Genomic DNA, 18,913 nt, shown 5'->3' with positions numbered 1-18,913 from the left:
TCCCAGTGAAAATCTTAGCATCTTCAACTCTGCCACCTCCAGCTCCGCCTCCTGTGTTTTCGTCAGTGCCACTGTCTCCAAACCATATAACATAGCTGGTCTCACAACCATCTTGTAAACTTTCCCTTTAACTCTTGCTGATACCCTTCTGTCGCAAATCACTCCTGACACACTTCTCCACCCACTCCAACCTGTCTGCACTGTCTTTTTCACCTCTCTACTGCACTCCCCGTTACTTTGGACAGTTGACCCCAAGTATTTAAACTCAAATGCCTTTGTCACCTCCACTCCTTGCATCCTGACCATTCCACTGTCCTCTCTCTCATTCACGCATAAGTATTCCGTCTTGCTCCTGCTGACTTTCATTCCTCTTCTCTCCAGTGCATACCTCCACCTCTCCAGGCTCTCCTCAACCTGCACCCTACTCTCGCTACAGATCACAATGTCATTCGCGAACATCATCGTCCATGGAGACTCCTGCCTGATCTTGTCCGTCAACCTGTCCATCACCATTGCAAACAAGAAAGGGCTCAGAGCCGATCCTTGATGTAATCCCACCTCCACCTTGAACCCATCTGTCATTCCAACCGCACACCTCACCATTGTCACACTTCCCTCATACATATCCTGCACCACTCCTACATACTTCTCTGCAACTCCTGACTTCCTCATACAATACCACACCTCCTCTCTCGGCACTCTGTCATAAGCTTTCTCTAAATCTACAAAGACACAATGCAACTCTTTCTGGCCTTCTCTATACTTCTCAATCAACATTCTCAAAGCAAACATCGCATCTGTGGTGCTCTTTCGTGGCATGAAACCATACTGCTGCTCGCTGATCGTCACCTCTCCTCTTAACCTAGCTTCTAGTACTCTTTCCCAAATCTTCATGCTGTGGCTGATCAACTTTATACCTCTGTAGTTGTTACAGTTCTGCACATCGCCCTTGTTCTTGAAAATCGGTACCAGTATGCTTCTTCTCCACTCCTCAGGCATCCTCTCACTTTCCAGGATTGTGTTAAACAATCTAGTTAAAAACTCCACTGCCATCTCTCCTAAATATCTCCATGCCTCCACAGGTATGTCATCAGGACCAACTGCCTTTCCATTCTTCATCCTCTTCATAGCTGCCCTCACTTCCTCCTTGTTAATCCGCTGAACTTCCTGATTCACTATCCCTACATCATCCAACCTTCTCTCTCTCTCATTTTCTTCATTCATCAGCCCCTCAAAGTATTCCTTCCACCTTCTTAGCACACTCTCCTCGCTTGTCAGCACATTTCCATCTCTATTCTTGATCGCCCTAACTTGCTGCACATCCTTTGCAGCTTGGTCCCTCTGTCTAGCCAATCGGTACAAGTCCTTTTCTCCTTCCTTAGTGTCTAATCTGTCATACAACTCATCATGCGCCTTTTCCTTTGCCTTTGCCACCTCTCTCTTTGCTTTACGCTGCATCTCCTTGTACTCCTGTCTACTTTCTTCATCTCTCTTACTATCCCATTTCTGCTTTGCCAACCTTTTCCTCTGTATAATTTGCTGTACTTCCTCATTCCACCACCAAGTCTCCTTGTCTTCCCTCCTCTGTCCTGATGACACACCAAGTACCTTCCTAGCTGTCTCCCTCACTATTTCTGCAGTGGTTGTCCAGCCATCTGGCAACTCTTCACTACCACCCAGTGCCTGTCTTAACTCCTGCCTGAACTCCACACAACAGTCTTCCTTCTTCAACTTCCACCATTTGATCTTCGGCTGTGTCTTCACTCGCTTCCTCTTCTTGGTCTCCAAAGTCATCCTACAGACCACCATCCGATGCTGCCTAGCTACGTTCTCCCCTGTCACCACCTTGCAGTCTCCAATCCCTTTTAGATGGCGCCTTCTACATAAGATATAGTCCACCTGTGTGCCCTTTCCTCCACTCTTGTACGTCACCCTGTGTTCCTCCCTCTTCTTGAAATATGTATTTACCACAGCCATTTCCATCCTTTTTGCAAAATCGACCACCATCTGTCCTTCCACATTTCTCTTCTTGACTCCATACCTTCCCATCACCTCCTCATCACCTCTGTTCCCTTCACCAACATGTCCATTGAAGTCTGCTCCAATCACCACTCTCTCCTCCTTGGGTACTCTCTCCACCATGTCGTCCAATTCACTCCAGAATTCTTCTTTTTCGTCCATCTCACACCCAACTTGCGGGGCATATGCGCTGATAACATTCAGCAATAAACCTTCAATTTTATAAGTCAGCAAAAGCACCTTGAATATTTCTTTTCCACCAGGATGGTACCGGTACCAGTGCCAAGTGCGGAGCCAGTTCTGCCTTGGTGCGTTTTGAAAACTAGCCCATATTGCAACAGGTTTGAGAACCAAACATTGAATAGCGGAAGTTGGAGTAATTTCCATTGGAAAAAAATCATGGCGGACAGAATGCATCTGCTTTTCTTGCTTTTTTATAAATCCACTTTTATTTCCCTGCTTTCACTCATGTTTTATCCAAATGGCGGTGAATTTCTTGCAGCAGCCCCTCCCATAGCCACTGATGTCAGGGGTCCCAACTTTTGGACCAGCAATTTTGGAGAGCCGTGACGGTGCCAGCTTTTTGGCAATGGCACCATTATTTCTTCCGTGGAAATGTGTGGAACTGCTTTTGATTAGGCACCGGCACCACATCAGTGGAAGAGGGCTGGAAGTCTGATCTAACATTGATAGGATGACTACAAAAGGAAGTAAGAATTGGTAATATGGTCAATTTTTCTTGTTTTTTTTTTTTTAGGATTTTAGCTGCAGCAGTTTGAACAATCTGAAGATGTATAGTACTAGCACGTGCCAGACCTGAAAACAGAACATTACAGTAGTCAAGTGTGGATGAAAGAAATGCATATATTAGAGTCTCTGCGTCAGCCATGGAGAGGAAAGACCAAATTTTAGCAATGTTGGGTAAGTGAAAAAATCAGTCTTGGGGATTTTGTTAATGCGCTTATCAAAGGAAAGGCTGGGATCAAACATAACACCAAGATTTTTGGCTGCCATACTTTGTGGAATCATAGAGTTGTCAAGTGTTACTATTACTTGATCAAATTGGTGTCTATGTCTAGCAGGGCCAACGATCAGCGTCTCTTTGTTTTTTTTATCCGAACTTAAAAGCAGGACGTTTAGAGACATCCAGTTTTTCACAGCAGCTAAGCAGGTCTCTAAACTAGTAATTTGAGTTTGATCATCAGCCCCTATAGGCACATACAGCTGAGTATGATGCACATAGAAATGTAAATGTATTCCATGGCTGCGTATAATCTGGCCAAGAGGCAAAATATAAAGGTAGAAAAGTAGAGGGCCAAGAACCAAGCCATGAGGTATGCCATAATTAACATCTGCGAATTCTGATGTGATATTATTATAGCAGATAATATTTGTTCTTCTGGATAAGTAGAACTGAAGCCGATAGAGAGCTAGGCTAGAGACACTAAAATTACTATTTATTCTATCTAATATTATACAGTGATCAATGGTCTCAAACGCTGCACTGAGGTCCAGTAGTAGAAGCACAGAGGTGGAATTAGAGTCCATAACAAGTACAAGATCATTTAGCACTGGTCAGAACAGTTTCAGTGGAGTGACAGGCCCTGAATGTCGATTGAAAAGGTTCATATAGTTGTTTTTCTTATATATGAGTCGAGGGTTGTTGATACACAACTCTCTCTAGTACTTTAGAAAAGAATGGAAGATTAGAGACGGGTTGATAGTTATTAGGAGACCCTGAGTCGAGGTGCGGGTTCTTAAGTAGAGGTTTAACCACAGCTGTCTTAAAACTGCTGGGAACAGTGCCAATAGTAAGTGTGGTTACACTTTATTTTAGGGGGTTGGAGGAGGTCGGAAATTATTTGGTAATTTCCTAGTAATGTGGTAATTATCACGTAATTTCTTAGAAATAAGGTTGGAATTACCTTGTAATTTGGGTTAGGATTAGCTGTAAAATGGGTTAGGGTTAGCTGTAAAATTACCTGTAAAAGCTGGCACCTTATTACTAAGAAATTAAAGGTAATTTCAACCTTATTTCTAAGAAATTACGTGATAATTACCACCTTAATACTAGATAATTTCCAACCCCCTAAAATAAAGCGTTACTGTAAGTGATAAATGAACAAAGTCTAGCTTTGTAGGTCCCAGGAAAGGCCAGAGGTTGGTTTAGATCAGGGGTCGGCAGCTTTTTGGATTTCCCGTGGCACTTTACAAAGTTAAAAAAAGAAGAACAGACCCTAGTGCAAGCGCATTTTCACAATGAGCATTTATCTATTTATTTCTTTACTGCTGCTGCTTGTCTCCCCGTCTAGATACTGTTTGCGAAAAGATCTGCACTCCACACACACATATACACACACACACACACACACACACACACACACACACACACACACACACACTTTGTGCAAATGTATGAAATTTACTAGGGTACAAAAGAAAATTAATTAAATCATACTGATTTAGTACGACCCTCCTTTGTTGCAATATCTGGTAACCACTGCTAGACGTAGAAAGTCGTTTACATCCACACTCTCATCAACAGGTATGCTGAATACCAACACACTTTCAATGCAAGAGTTTCCTGGTGCTTTACATTTTCAGCCATGTCTACTGCGCCTCTACAGTTCTCACAGAAACGGGCATTTCTTTGGTCCTGTGGATGTCCGAGTCTTTGTTTGGTAACCAATCAAATATGACCTGCGAACTGCGAGGAAAGCCTCCTTTATATTCTCTCCATCTGAGAATGGCTTCCCGCGTTAAGCAATGCCCTGTACGACCTGATAGCTGCCCCTCTGGGGCATGGTTTTTGGTGGCACATCAGGTTGTAAACCCGTTGCTTTGCTTCCCGTACTGGGCCACTGCCTTCTTGGTTGATTCCGCTTTATCAGCCTTGTCTTTGGACGTTTTTTTTGGGCCTTGTTTCAAAATGACTTTACACTCAACGTTGGATGCAGTATATTCGCAGCAGAATGCACACATCTCGGCCCTTTTGTGAAATCCAAATACATTTGTCCAAGACGGCTGAAAGAGACAATATTGGACAACCTGTTTATATTTGCTTCTGCCATCATCCATTGTTCTTGGCATAAAGCAAAAACAGAAAGCTAGCTAGCTATGCTACATCCCCACTACCACTGTAATGTTGCGCAGGTCAGAGGGAGGGGAGGAGGGGATGATAGACCACGTCAGTTGTGTGCGCTCTCTTGCTGTCAAGCACAATGGTGTATTTTGAGATTAATTACATATTTCAGTACTATTTTAAATCAGATTGGTCGTCTAGTTCACCATTAGCTTATATTTTATATTAAAAATAATTTTTTACCAAAAAATATTAAAAAATATTTTTATTGAATTGCTCCACATGCCTGTGTTAATGGTCTTGCGTGTCATAGGTTGCTGACCCCTGATTTATATTAAATTCTGTGGTGTAGTGGGTGGCTCAGGATTATGGTTTGTGATGGATCGACAAAGTTCACAATGTACAGTTAAATTCATCCCAAAATTCAAAAAATAATTTGTATGAAACGATTTTTTAATCAATTCATTATGGCTCCTTTTAACTAAGGTGCCAAATATGAATTGACTTGGGGCCCATTGTACGCAAAGTGGACTGGCCTTTGTTCAGTTCCCATCCCTGATGAGATAAAAATCACCTCTGTGTGATTTAAATGACTTATGCAAACATTTTGGCTTCATGCCTTCGTTACAGAGTGACAGTTTAATGTACCCACACGTGGCTCAATGCTTGACAAGGTTTTGGCTAATTCTTGCATTGGGCTGTTAGCCGTGACTAAAGCCACAGCGGGCCAATAATCATGGGTAGGTTATCCTCAAGTGTGAACATACTCAAAATTTAATTGCTCCCTTCTGACTCCTGACCAGTTTTTGCAGCTGACTTTTTTTAAGCATGTTTAATTTCATCAGAACTGCATTGCATAATGGGAATGGGTCAAAGATAGAAATTAGAGACCGGCTCTGGTGACAATGAATGGGATTGAAGCTTTAGAAAGGGGTGGCTAACCATGTGCCATGGAGAGCCATGTGTATGCAGGTTTTCATTCCAGCCGGACTCCACACCAGGTGATTTCACTGATTAGCAACCCTTCAACCAAAGAGTCATTGAAATCACCTGGTGTGGCGTCAGGTTGGAATGAAAACCTGCATACACATGGCTCTCTATGGCACATGGTTAGCCACCGCTGCTTTAGAACATACATAGAAAGGCCAGGATATGCAGTCACTTTAATAACCATAAATCCTACTGACACACACAGGAGAAACAAAATTTAATGACAATGGCTCTTGTGGCTGCCTTCACTCTTTCTACAGAGTATACAATCTTTGCAGCGGCGATCTCTCAAGCCATGTCTTCAGTGTGGAACGTCTTGACTTTTTAGTTTGAGTTTGAAGCTGAGTGAAGGGCTATACAACCAACGCTCAAGTTTAATTGTGTTCTGTATTTGTTGGTTTACGTTGACCAGCATGTTGACTTTGATGCGAGCGCTACTGTTAGTCTGCCGTTCCTCTTGCCTCTGCAGTTTAATGTATTATGCAAACATGTTGGCACTCATTCTTCTTGTTTCTGCATGTGTAACCAGGTTAAAATTAATGTTTTTATTTTATTTTGTTTGAGTATGAAATATCACCAAATCCTGTCTGTGTGCTGTGATTTGTGTTTACTACATTTTATTTTATGTCATTATTTACTTTTATGTATGTTTTCCAACGACCGTCATATACATGTACTGTCGCTTTAAGAGAGAGGTCTTGTGGGTACACGGAAGAGGGAACGCGGGAGAGGCCATTTTTGTTTGGTGGGGGGGGAGTCTCAAGCAGCGATCGAGCCGAGCCACGCGTGTTTCTTACCGTAGGACAGTTTTGCTGGTTGAGGAGAACGTAACCTTGAGTGTCCCTGTAAGAAGATACTGCAAGCTGTGGGATAAAATACTTGTTTATCCTTTCTTACATCGGAGTCCCGTGGACGGTTTCTCCTTCTAACGCACACAAGTGAAGTCCGGGCAGTGGTTGAACTTCGACCCCCACGTCCGTAAGAAACACCGCTCCAGCTGGAGGACTGGACGTTTGTCGAAGGGTTTGAAACTAAAATAAATGCCAAGGTGGGCCAAATAGAGTCATGTGTGTCCCCCCTCCTTCCTTGATCATGATGATGATGATGATGAGAGACTGAGGGCCCCCCACAACACCTGGGGCCCCACCCAAAATAGAACACAACGCAGAGCTAACGATGAGAGTGACGGGCGTGCTGCAGGCTGACCAGCATAGAACAGCATAGGACTGCCCCCGTTACACATGATTCTGTAAAATTTGAGATGAGAAGTGAAGAAACCCCCAATCTGTCCCTTGTCGCCCAGTGTGAATAGGATCAAGACAGCAGGCGAGACTGATAGTTAAGACCAATTTTGTGAGACCAATGTAGAGCTGCCTTGACGTGTTCTCTGTATTTAACTTAGCTTATATTGTATAGGAGCAGTGGGCAGCTGCAGTGCCCGGGTTCTGTCCAACTGCAGTTCTTCTTTCCACTGCCTTACTCAGGGGCACAGACAGGAGTATTAACCCTAACATGCATGTCTTTTTGATGGTGGGAGGAAACCGGAACACCCGGAGGAAACCTACATAGACACGGGGAGAACATGCAAACTCCACACAGAAAGGACCTGGGATGGCCTGGGGTTCAAACCTAGGACCTTCTTGCTGTGAGGCAACAGTGCTGACCACTGGGCCACCGTGCTGATTCAAACAGTATTTAACACACAATACTGGGAAAACACACTGCCATGATACTTAAACCATAATAACAATCATGATTACTGTAACAGCAGTTCCATACTGGATTCACATACTACCCTGGCCTGAGTAGACTACAAGGAGATGGATGGATGGCTGGATGGATTAGTTGCATTTATATAGCACTTTTCTAGCTGCAACAGCCACGGAAAGTTACAAATATTCACATTAATTGTCTTACTGAAATCTTTATCTGACTGCCTTTATTTAAATATAACCTAACCTATGAACTTAGACTATCTTTATGTCAGTGTACTCTGACAGTCCCAGTGCTAGTGCTACTACTGCTACTGCCAATCACTTCTGTGTTTCCCTCTGCTGCTAGAGGATGAGAGATCTGCTCTGATGCTGGCACTGAAGTCCTAGGAAGTTACTGCTTTGCATCCCCTACCATTGCCATTAGTGAGCAGCCCGCACACTAACCCCCTGTTTGTCATGACTGCTCCCGGTTCCGGCCACTCCAGCCCTGGTCTCTACGTCTCATTTGTCTTGCCCTGCTCTTACAGCACCTGAGTCCTGTCCAGTTTTCCTCAGTTACCCATTTGCCTCAAAGCTGTTATTATTATTCAGTCAAGTTTCTGGGCATCACGGTGGCTCAGTGGTTAGCACTGTTGCCTCACAGCAAGATGGTCCTGGGTTCGAAGCCCAGGCTGTCCCAGGTCCTTTCTATGTGGAGTTGGCATGTTCTCCCCGTGTCTGCGTAGGTTTCCTCTGGGTGCTCCAGTTTCCTCCCACCATCAATTGACATGCAAGTTAGGGTTAACATTCCTGCCTGTGCCCCTGAGCAAGACAATGGAAAGAAGAACTGGAGTTGGCCCCTCGGCGCTGCATGGCGGCTGCCCACTGCTCCTAGCTACAGTGTTTGTTGGGATGGTTTAAATGCAGAGGAAGAGTTCCCCCATTTGGATTAGTAAAGTCATCTTAATCTTACTGTTCCGGTGTATTTAAGTCTGGCTGTTTAGTTTGTTTGTTGTCAGAGCGTACCAAGTCACCGTCATGTCATGTCATGTCACCGTCATGTCATGTCATGCTGCTGTCATGCCACCGTCATGTCGCTCTCATGTCACCGTCATGTCACTGTCATGTCATGTCGTCGCTATCATGTCACCGTCATGTCATGTCACCATCATGTCACCATCATGTCGTCATGTCATGTCACTGCCATGTCACGTCATGTCACTGCCATGTCACCGTCATGTCATGTCGTCGCTGTCATGTCATGTCACCATCATGTCATCGTGTCATGTCACTGCCATGTCACGTCATGTCACTGTCATGTCACCGTCATGTCATCGCTGTCATGTCACTGTCATGTCATGTCACCATCATGTCACCATCATGTCATGTCACTGCCATGTCACTGTCATGTCACCGTCATGTCATCATGTCATGTCACTGCCATGTCACCGTCATGTCACCATCTTTTAACCGTTGCGTAGCCTTGTGTGTTCCTGATAGTAAACCTTTTGTTTTAGTGGTTACTGCGTAGGCACTTGGGTCCTCAATTCCTGCTCCCGCTGTGACACTGTTAGTGAAGTGTGAGAATGAATGTTTTCATTTCAAGTCGAAAAAGACTGCAACAAAAGCTCATTTTACTGTACCGTAGAATTACAGGTTTTCAAAAGAATAAGCTGCAGTACTGTTTAATATTTGCCCTAGAAATGTGATGCAAAATGTAAGATGATGAATCCATGCAAAGAGCTGCAGTGCTGCTGTTCTCTATTGCTGTAGAAATTATACTGTTTTCACCTATTAGATAATGTTATTGTTAACCATTTGCTCCACACCTCCTCCTTCATTCAATTTCTCTGTCTTGTTTTGTGTGATGCACCGGTTTTGATTGGCCGATGCAAAGATTTTTTCTTTGTTTTGGTGAAAACATCATCATTGTCAGCTGCTAGCTCATATTTTTTCTGTTTATGTCTTGTTAAGGTATGAATTGTGACTAGCAGTAAGTGTCACTGATAGCTGTGATTGGTCTTTAGTGCGAGACTGACTGGCTGTCTATGATTTGGTCGCTGTGAGAACCCGTCGGAAGCAGGGCAGTGCCCTAGCTCTAGGCAGTTCGATGTCGGATAACAACGTTCACAACACATCTGGCGTATTTTAGAACTGGCTGGAAGTACAACGTGATATTCTCTCGGGCGGTGTTGGGTGTATGTGTCGGATTTTTCCCACTCTATAAACTCAGGTAATATTCAGGATTGACCTGACATCCACAACAATGATGGCAAAATGTCCCTTCAATGTCGTCATTCCTGACTCGGTGAGGAATTTAGCAGTGCAAATGGCGATACTGCAGTAACACGCGGTGATTCATGTAGGTGTTGGAGGAATGGTCTGTTTGTGTGCGAGACATTTTGTCCGTCTGTTTGTTAGTCTGTACGGGCAGTGGGCCACCACTGAAATCACTGAACAGTGTTACCTTCTGTGAACAATGGCTGTTGTGTTTATCCAGGCAAAATTCAACGACAACGTAGGGTGTCCGGGTAGCGTGACGGTCTATTCCGTTGCCTACCAGCACAGGGATTGCCAGTTTGAATTCCTGTGTTACCTCCGGCTTGGTCGGGTGTCCCTAGTGACTGCGGGTGGGAAGCCGGATGTGGGTATGTGTCGTGGCTGCTGCACTAGCGCCTCCTCTGGTCAGTCGAGGCGCCTGTTAGGGGGGAGGGGGAACTGGGGGGAATAGTGTCATCCTCCCACGTGCTACGTCCCCCTGGTGAAACTCCTCACTGTCAGGTGAAAAGAAGTGGCCGGTGACTCCACATGTATGGGAGGAGGCATGTGGTAGTCTGCAGCCCTCCCCGGATCAGCAGAGGGGGTGGAGCAGAGACCAGGATGGCTCGGAACAGTGGGGTGGTGAGCTGAGTTTAAAGTGGATGTAAATCTGTCGCCAGCACAGCAGTGGAGGTTAAGACTGAACTGTCCCCGATAAGTTTTATAGTGGAAACCTCTTATCGGGATTATAAGTGGTTTGATCACTTTAAGCAAAGTAACTTGTTTTTTCTTTCATTTTCTTTTTTCATTTTCAGATGACCATGTAATGTCTGTTTTATTTAACCTTTATTTATCCGAGACGCCCAATCTCTTTTGAGCAGAGGCGTTACTGATCAAGACAACCATGTACAAGTAATATATCTATTTGTTACATTATTTATTATAGTTATTATGTTTATTACATTAAGTAATATATTATTTAAATATATTTAATATATTTTAAGTACAAACGATAACATAAAACATACAATAAAAGCATAAAATGAAAACCCAATGTAGAGGTAGGTACCAGAGTGAAACAATGAGGGGAGCCACCAGGCTACAACAAGTGCATTCTACCCCTAGGCGGTGTCACTAATTCAAAAAGTCTTTCCCTCATTATTGGCCATAGATTTACATATGCCCCATGATCATTTCCACACCGACTTAACATGTGGTTGATAAAAGCAGGCATTACTTATTGGATTCACCACAGTTTTATAGCTATCAAAATAAAAATATAAGCTATCAACATAAAAATATAAGCGATCAAAATAAAAATATAAGCAATGTGCCTTCAACAGTGGAAAAGTTCAGAATACACCCTCCAATATTTGGAAAAACTGTCTGACTGCAATCAGTAGTTAATTCTGAAGTCCGTCACTCAACATTTTGCTACAGTACAAAACTAATTAACTCCAAATGCTAACAATGTAGCTTAAATGCTGTCAACATTAGTACACACAGCATGCTGGGAACTTTTTAACCCCCACATGCGGCTGTATGTTTGAGATGAAAAAAAAACTCTTTTGCTCCTTGACCATGTTGTTTGTATTTAGTTTTTTTTTTCTCAAAGTTTACACTTCTTTTTTCATTTATCTTTAGTATTTGCTTATTTTATGTTTGCAGACTTATATACTTAACACTAGAACGACCGGGATTTCACTCCTATCTGAAACGACCATGGGCGGTCAAAATGACCACCGGTTTTTAAACTCTGTATTCTGTAAAGATAAAGTTAACCATTTGAGATATTGTAGCGATTTCGGGGGGCAGTCTGGGAACCGCCACAGCCGGGGTGCGAACCCGGCTGTCCCGCACCATGGGCAACAGCGTTAACTACTCGACTAAAGGGTCCGACCCGTTAGCCAAGGGCTAGCGAGTCTACCTATTCGTGGTCGTTACAATATTAATGCATTACATATGTTAGTATGTCTGTTATGAAACTAACTGACACCAAAATGATCATGTTAACAACCATAATACTATTTTTAAACAATTTAAACTTCAGAGAGACATGGTCGAACTTGAATAGCAATACTGAAAAAGTGAAAATTTTACCTGAAAAACAAAACTGAAAACACATATTGCTAATCTAACAAATGTGACAAGGCCTACAAAACATGACATGTAAAATAAGAACTGAAAATAAATCTTGAAACAGTCCCAAACAACGACCGGAACTTAAAAACTGCTAGAACGACTAGAACGACCATGGTTTTTAAACTCTATATTGTGTCAAGATAAATACCCAGTTGAGATATTAATGCATTACATATGTTAGGGTGTCTGTTATGAAACTAACTGACACCAAAATTATCATTTTAACAACTTTAATACTATTTTTCAAACAATTTAAAATGGCCGCTGTCCAACGCCTGTAAATACTGCAAGGCCTCGGTGGTAGTCATGGTGCGTCTGTACCGGCGTCTGTAACCACTCATGTTGGACATAATCACACATCAAGTGTAGACTATTTCTGTGCAGTGGAGGGCGCTAGTGTGTTTCTAGGACACAGCAATGAACTCCACGAAGGAAATGATGCCACCAACACACGTCATAAATACTGACATGACGCACACCATCATGCGCAAATTACAAGGCGGTCATGTTGACCGCTCATGGTCATTTTAGGTAGATCTTATCATAACTTTGTTTTTTGGTGCAATCGATCTAAAACTAATTTTATTGCAAATTTATGCAATTGTAGGAGAATTCACTGAGCGGCAGGTCTGTATCTTTTTTTTTTCCATTGTTATTGAACTTTGAAAATCCAAAACCGTCAAAATGAAGGCCTTGGCCAAAATACATTTTAAACATAGGCCCTGTGTTACTAATTCCTGGAAGATTTCATCACCATGCCATCTTTATGTCATGTCAGCTTTTGCTTCAAAAATGTATTGTTTGTATGAAAGCTGCATTGTAGTAGCACAAAGTGTCCTTGAAATAATGTGAAGCAAGTGGCATGTTGTCAGAAGTAAAATGAATACCGTGTGGCTGTAGGAGAGACAGGCAACAAGTACATATGCCAATAAATACAGAGAGCAGGAAGTATGTTGTACATATTTGGAAACTTTGTGGTTTGAGTTTGAAGTGCAGATTGCCTCTTTTGGCATCTTGGATCATAAATTGATATATTATGTCTAGATGACGTTTGAGGTCACTAACAATGATAAAATTACAGTGACTCCAAATGGCACATCGTCCTTGTGACCATGCCTTATTGCTCTTGATATGTGTGTAGAGGTGAATAGTAGTACAAAAGTCACAACTTAAACTACAACAGTAATAGTTATTACCTATGCTACTGTTACTGGTTATTATAATTGCATTTTTGGTTACAAAATAATGTAAGCTAAACATCAAGAAGTAGCTTATCACAATAGGAAGGTCTTTACAGTTTAGACAACCTTGTATTCTTGCTGTTTTACTGGCAAAGATAATTTCCTACTTACTAGGATCATCATGAAACTGCTTTTCATACTATGATGCATGAATTGAATGTATTGATCTCATTTTTGCTCTCTTACAGATCAAAAAAGGTAAAATTATGGAAGAAATCTTTGCAACGCCTAATGATTCTTCAAAAAATGGCAACATCCCAGGAATACATGATGAAAAGGAAGAGATTAAAGACTTTGTGTGTAAGCAGTTAAAAGAGGTGGTCAATCAGTCCAGCGATGTGCTCCCTTTTGATCCTGAGGAATGTTACATTGAGGAGTCGTTGAGTCCTACAAAGACGGATAAAAAAACATTGAAGAAATCCCCTTGTAAAGTTCAACAGGGAGCTGTTTTCTCTGGGAAGATTCTCAGTTTTGGCTGTTCAGTATGCAAAGATAATTTAACATATAGTCCCAATGACCTCCTCAAACATTTTCATGGGACACACCAAGGAACCCTACCTACATATCCTTGTGATCTCTGTGGCTTTGTCACAAATGAGTTCCCTGCTCTTCAGCGACATCGGATTGGGCACAGAAATACTCTGGTCACATGTGAGATCTGCAATGATGATGTTCAATATTCTCTGCTTTTGCTTACCAGGCATTACAATATGTGTCACAGTCTGAATGGACATTTTCATTGTGAACAATGTGAGTTTACAACAGTTGATGCAGGTACATTTGTCCAGCATATCCATCACCATAATGAGAGTCATGTCAAACCTATTAAACATCAACATGTTAACTCAAACCACGAAGAGTACCAGAAGTGCATGAACTTGTATTCTGGTACTTCCCCCTTTACCTGTCAAGTCTGTGGGTATGGTGCAGTAGGGATCGAGTTCCTTAAAAAACACATGGTAAATGCTCATGGCGAGGAGACCGAAAGTAAGATTGTATGGAAATCTCTAGAAGACAACAATTCCACAGCACAGTCATCTGCAAGTTTAAAACTTTTGCTCAAGAAAAACTCCTCGATTGATGGAGAATCAAAGGACTTTCAGTGGATGTCAAAACTCAACTGTCTTCCGGAGAGTGTACAAAACAAACACGTCAGGTTTTTCAAACCAGAGAGTTCACTGGAGGAGACTGGATGCTTTGTTGATAAGACTGAATTTAAAATGGGCAGCAAAATTTTAAACAAAAGCTCTCATAATAGAGAACAGTCTGCCTGTCAGGTTGCACCATTTGTACCATTACCATCTCAGGAACCTGAAAACTGTTCAGGATCTGAGACAACAGCTCACAGCAATTCCAATGGACTGACTGTTCTTATGGTCAAGAATAAAATTTCTATTCCTCCCAACTGTACAACCAGGGTGATGGGGTTCAAAATGGTTGATGGCAAAAAACATTTAGTACTTAAAGTAATACCAACAGCAAAAGCGGAGTCATTCAATCACAACCTCTCTTCAGTAGATGACATAGGCTCTGCAGTGTGTGACGAGAGTAAGCTCCTTGCAGAGAATGGTAAACATACCAATATTAACCATCTAACATCCCCTTTCTTGGCTGTTTCTCAAAGAGGTGAATCATGTTTCCAGGCTTATCAAGATGATGTTATGGCAGTAAAGGTGAAGGTAGAAGAGGACGAAGCTTTTCTTAGCCACAATTATACCAGCCTACAAAAAGATGAAGTTGGAGAGCAAGATGGATGTGAAAATAATAGGTGGTCAGAATCTTCAACCTTTGTAGATCTAATACATCCCATGGCTAAAGAGTCTGATCATTTGGGTGAACCAAGTGATCCTGATATCATGAATACAAAGGTTGATACAAACTCAAGATCTTTGACTGTAAATGATGATAAAACTTCAAAAATTGGTAACATATCTTGTCCAGTGTCATCTACTGATAAGTTTACTGATATATTCCTACTCTCAAAACTGGATCATGACATTTTGCTTCCAAAACCAGTCTGCAAAACGACTGTTGAAAGCTGTGGTTCTGTAGACCCAAGTGTAGCTACAGATATTGTAGCTGATAACCCAATTGGCACCAACAAAGAGAGCGCTATCTTTAACAACAGGCCAACCAAAGACAAAACCTCTCAAAATACTCTGGACATGATTAACAGTGTTACAAACGACACAAAACAGTTTGACACAAATAAAAGTCAGCTATGTACAGCGGCTCAACATGATTCGACAAAGCAGTCAAGTCCAGTTCTTCAGCTAGAGTCACCCTCAGCCTCTTTCAATAATGTCAGAGGAAGTGCCACATCCACAGGAAACAATAGGCAAAATTCCCCACACCAGGAAGTATTTAATTTTCACAATTATTCCAAGGAAACCTTCAGCATTTCATCTTACACCAATCAAACTATTTGCAATCTGCCTGAAATTTCACCAGAAAGCAATGGGGTTTTTGAGCAAGAATCATCTCTTTGGACACTGACATTAGCAGAGTCTCTTCAAACTCATAGACATAATGGAAATGGAGAGGTCCGAACTGCAGGTAGTAATCTGCGCACTCAGGAGGAGGACATTGAAATTGATGAGTGCATTGCCAGTGTTGAGGATCAACCAACTGAGGAGTCACTGTTTCAAGAATTCAATATTATCAAAATTGAGGAAGAGAACATACCTGTCTGTAAGAAGCAGCCAAGCAGCAAGAGTAGTTCAGCTTCTTTGGGTCGTGTTGTGGAAGAACATTCAGATGCCATCATTACCCACCAACTTAATAAAGAAAGAACAGGATCCTCAGCAAGCAGAGATTCTGTAAATCCAACAAAGTCGACTTTACGAATTCTTCAGGTGCCAGAAGCTAAGCAGCAAATGTTCTTGCAGACTGTTGATAACAGATATGCTTTGCCGTTCCAGCTTAAAGGCAACCCTGGTTTTAAGCTGATGAGTAAATCCAGTGGTCCTCAAATCAATGTGTCACATAAGAATTCGGAATTTGAAAGATCAAGTAACTCTGCTGGTGTAGTTCTCACTCCAAATAGTGGAAAGCTAGGCATGTCAACACCAGTATCAGGAGCAAGGGAAAAAGGAGCAACACAGCTTTCTGCTGTACAATCAGGTGCAAGTAGCTCAACAAGTCCCTACATTATTAATAGTACATGTAAGGGTCCTCTTCTATTTTCAGGTGCAACAAATTGCAAAACCGTGAAGACACAGCCAACTTGCTATTTGGTGCACAGGTCATTTCCTGTTGTTCAGGCTCCCACCAATCCTAGTTTAAAAATTTCAAGCTCACAGGTACCACTCAGTTCATGTCCAGTTCTCACAATGCCTATGAACTCTGCAGACAAATCTGTTTTGCAGACTGGGCGTCAAGCCATTCTGGTTAGATATATCTCTCCAGCAAAGTCAGGCATACTTGTGAATAGTTTAGATGGAAAGACTTTGAATCAGTCTAGCCAAACTGTTGAAAGTGCAGCAAACAAAGTTGTATTTAAGATAGTCACACCTACTGTCGGGGTTCTTTCAAGTGGAGCTCCCACTTCCACAAATCAGTCTTTGTTTTTGGCCACAAGACCACAATCTCAGTGTTTTCTCGTGTCATCCACTAAATCTAATGCAAATAATTCCACTGGAGTGAGGAAATTTATCCCCATACAAAACGTTGCTCAGAAACAGTTGGAAGCATCCTCTCTTTTGGTCTCCCAACCAAATGTAAAAGTTAAGATAATGCAGAACGAGGGGAAGGAAATTAAATTGGCTCCAAGGCCAGTTCGACCACCAAGCCAAAGGAAAAGGCGCAGGAAAACCATGTTTGATGAGATTCCAGTGTCTATGCATAAAGCTCGGAGACTTGCAAGCAAAACACTGACTGAGAAAGAGACTCCTGAACTATGGCAGCCTGTAGCAAAAGAAGTTGAAAGGACACTGAGAATTTGCCCATTTAGTTCTCTTCAGCAGGTGAAATGCCCTCGTAGATATCAACCTGTAGTGGTGCTCAACCATCCAGATGCTGACATTCCTGAAGTAGCCAGTATCATGAGGTCGGTCAACAGGTACAGAGGTGCCATTATAAAAGTATCCCTCTCTCAAAAAACAGTCCAAGCGCTCTCTGAGCTAAACCAGAGTGGGGAAGGGAACAAGTCTTTGATTAATCATAATATGTCTCAAATCAATGGTGCTAGACACCGGCCAGTTCACAGTTTTGTCTGTGAGCGCTTCTTGCTTAAACTTAAGTTAAAGAAAAAAAGCAAGAAAAAGTACGAGGTAGTGACAAAGTTATCGAGATCTGCCGAGCAGTCATCAGTGTTCGACTGCTGGTTTTGTGGTCGGCGTTTCAACAGTCAAGAAGATTGGATTGGCCATGGTCAACGACATCTCATGGAGGCCACTAGGGACTGGAATAAGTTGTTCTGAATTATTTACACTGCTTTGTATAAACTGATATGCCATCTTCTAGAGGTGGAACAGATGAATATGGTAATATTGTAAGTTTTTAAATGACTTTCTATTGTCCTTTTATTCTAGCAGCAATTTGTATTCATGCATTCATACTTAAAGAAATTAGTACTCTTTTCATATGTAGATATTTTAGTAACATACTTTAAAACTGATTTCTAAAATCACACATGTACAGGTTGAATGGAAATGTGAAAACGGTGCTAACTGTAACGGAACAGATTTAGTTCACTTGCTAAAGTAAGGGTGGTAACAGCAAAGGTTTTAAGCATAGTTTTTACCTAATTACTCAGGTGATTTCATTTTCTGAAATAACTACCCTATGTTTGAAAGACAAGTTGTTCATTGTCATTTTTGCTTTTAAGTTTAATAAGTGGTTTTTAGGATATTTTTTGTATATTCTTGTCATTCTTTTTGTGCAGGAGGACTGGAAACCCAATTTGTATAGTATTAAATAACAGCGGTTAGATGACATTACCCTTTGTGCTTGTGTTAAATGTTAATCATGATGACTCCTTTTTGAACAAAGATTAATCCCAGATTATATGTACGTATATATTTTTTTTACTCATGAATCAGTTGTTTTTGTTTTGTTTTTTTGATTAGGATTTCATCAACATGTAGCATGCATTCTTATAGCTAGAGCTGAGAAACTACGGGGGTGGTTTGGAAACCAAAGTGGCCCAACAAAACTGAGATGTTCCTTAAGGAATGCTTGCAAGAAGAAAAAAACAAACAAAACAAAACTAGAAAATACATCATCTGTCAAACATAGCCTATATGATTTGATGTTTTTTTAACAATACATTAGAAATAAAAGTTATTCAACTGTATATAATATGCGGTTGTGATGAAAATCGTTTCTTTATGCAGAACCAGTCGAGGCCACTTGTAATTGATAACATGAACCAAAGTTTGCTTTCTCAATTCGCTGACAAATTACACACTTTCCCAGGTGAGATGAGCTCACTGTCAAAACTGTTTCATTTTGTTTACGTTTATGTTTAAAGAGGAAACAAACAT

General features: G+C 41.7%; 1 protein-coding gene across 1 annotated transcript in view; it reads left to right on the top strand.

The window, feature by feature from the left end:
- Positions 1–18,653, top strand: part of si:ch211-214e3.5 (zinc finger protein 518A) — a 53,342-nt gene extending 34,689 nt beyond the window's left edge. The window contains exons 2-3 of the mRNA XM_056296805.1: positions 13,616–14,414; positions 14,514–18,653. Of these exons, the coding sequence (XP_056152780.1) occupies positions 13,616–14,414; positions 14,514–17,848 (4,134 nt within the window). The 3' untranslated portion in view covers positions 17,849–18,653. The remainder of the gene's footprint in view (positions 1–13,615; positions 14,415–14,513) is intronic.
- Positions 18,654–18,913: the final 260 nt, after the last annotated feature.

This window comes from Lampris incognitus, chromosome 17 (assembly GCF_029633865.1).
Source record: "Lampris incognitus isolate fLamInc1 chromosome 17, fLamInc1.hap2, whole genome shotgun sequence".
Classification (NCBI taxonomy): Eukaryota; Metazoa; Chordata; class Actinopteri; order Lampriformes; family Lampridae; genus Lampris; species Lampris incognitus.
Note: the sequence above shows the minus strand (reverse complement) of the source record. Positions and strands in the feature narration are given on the sequence as shown.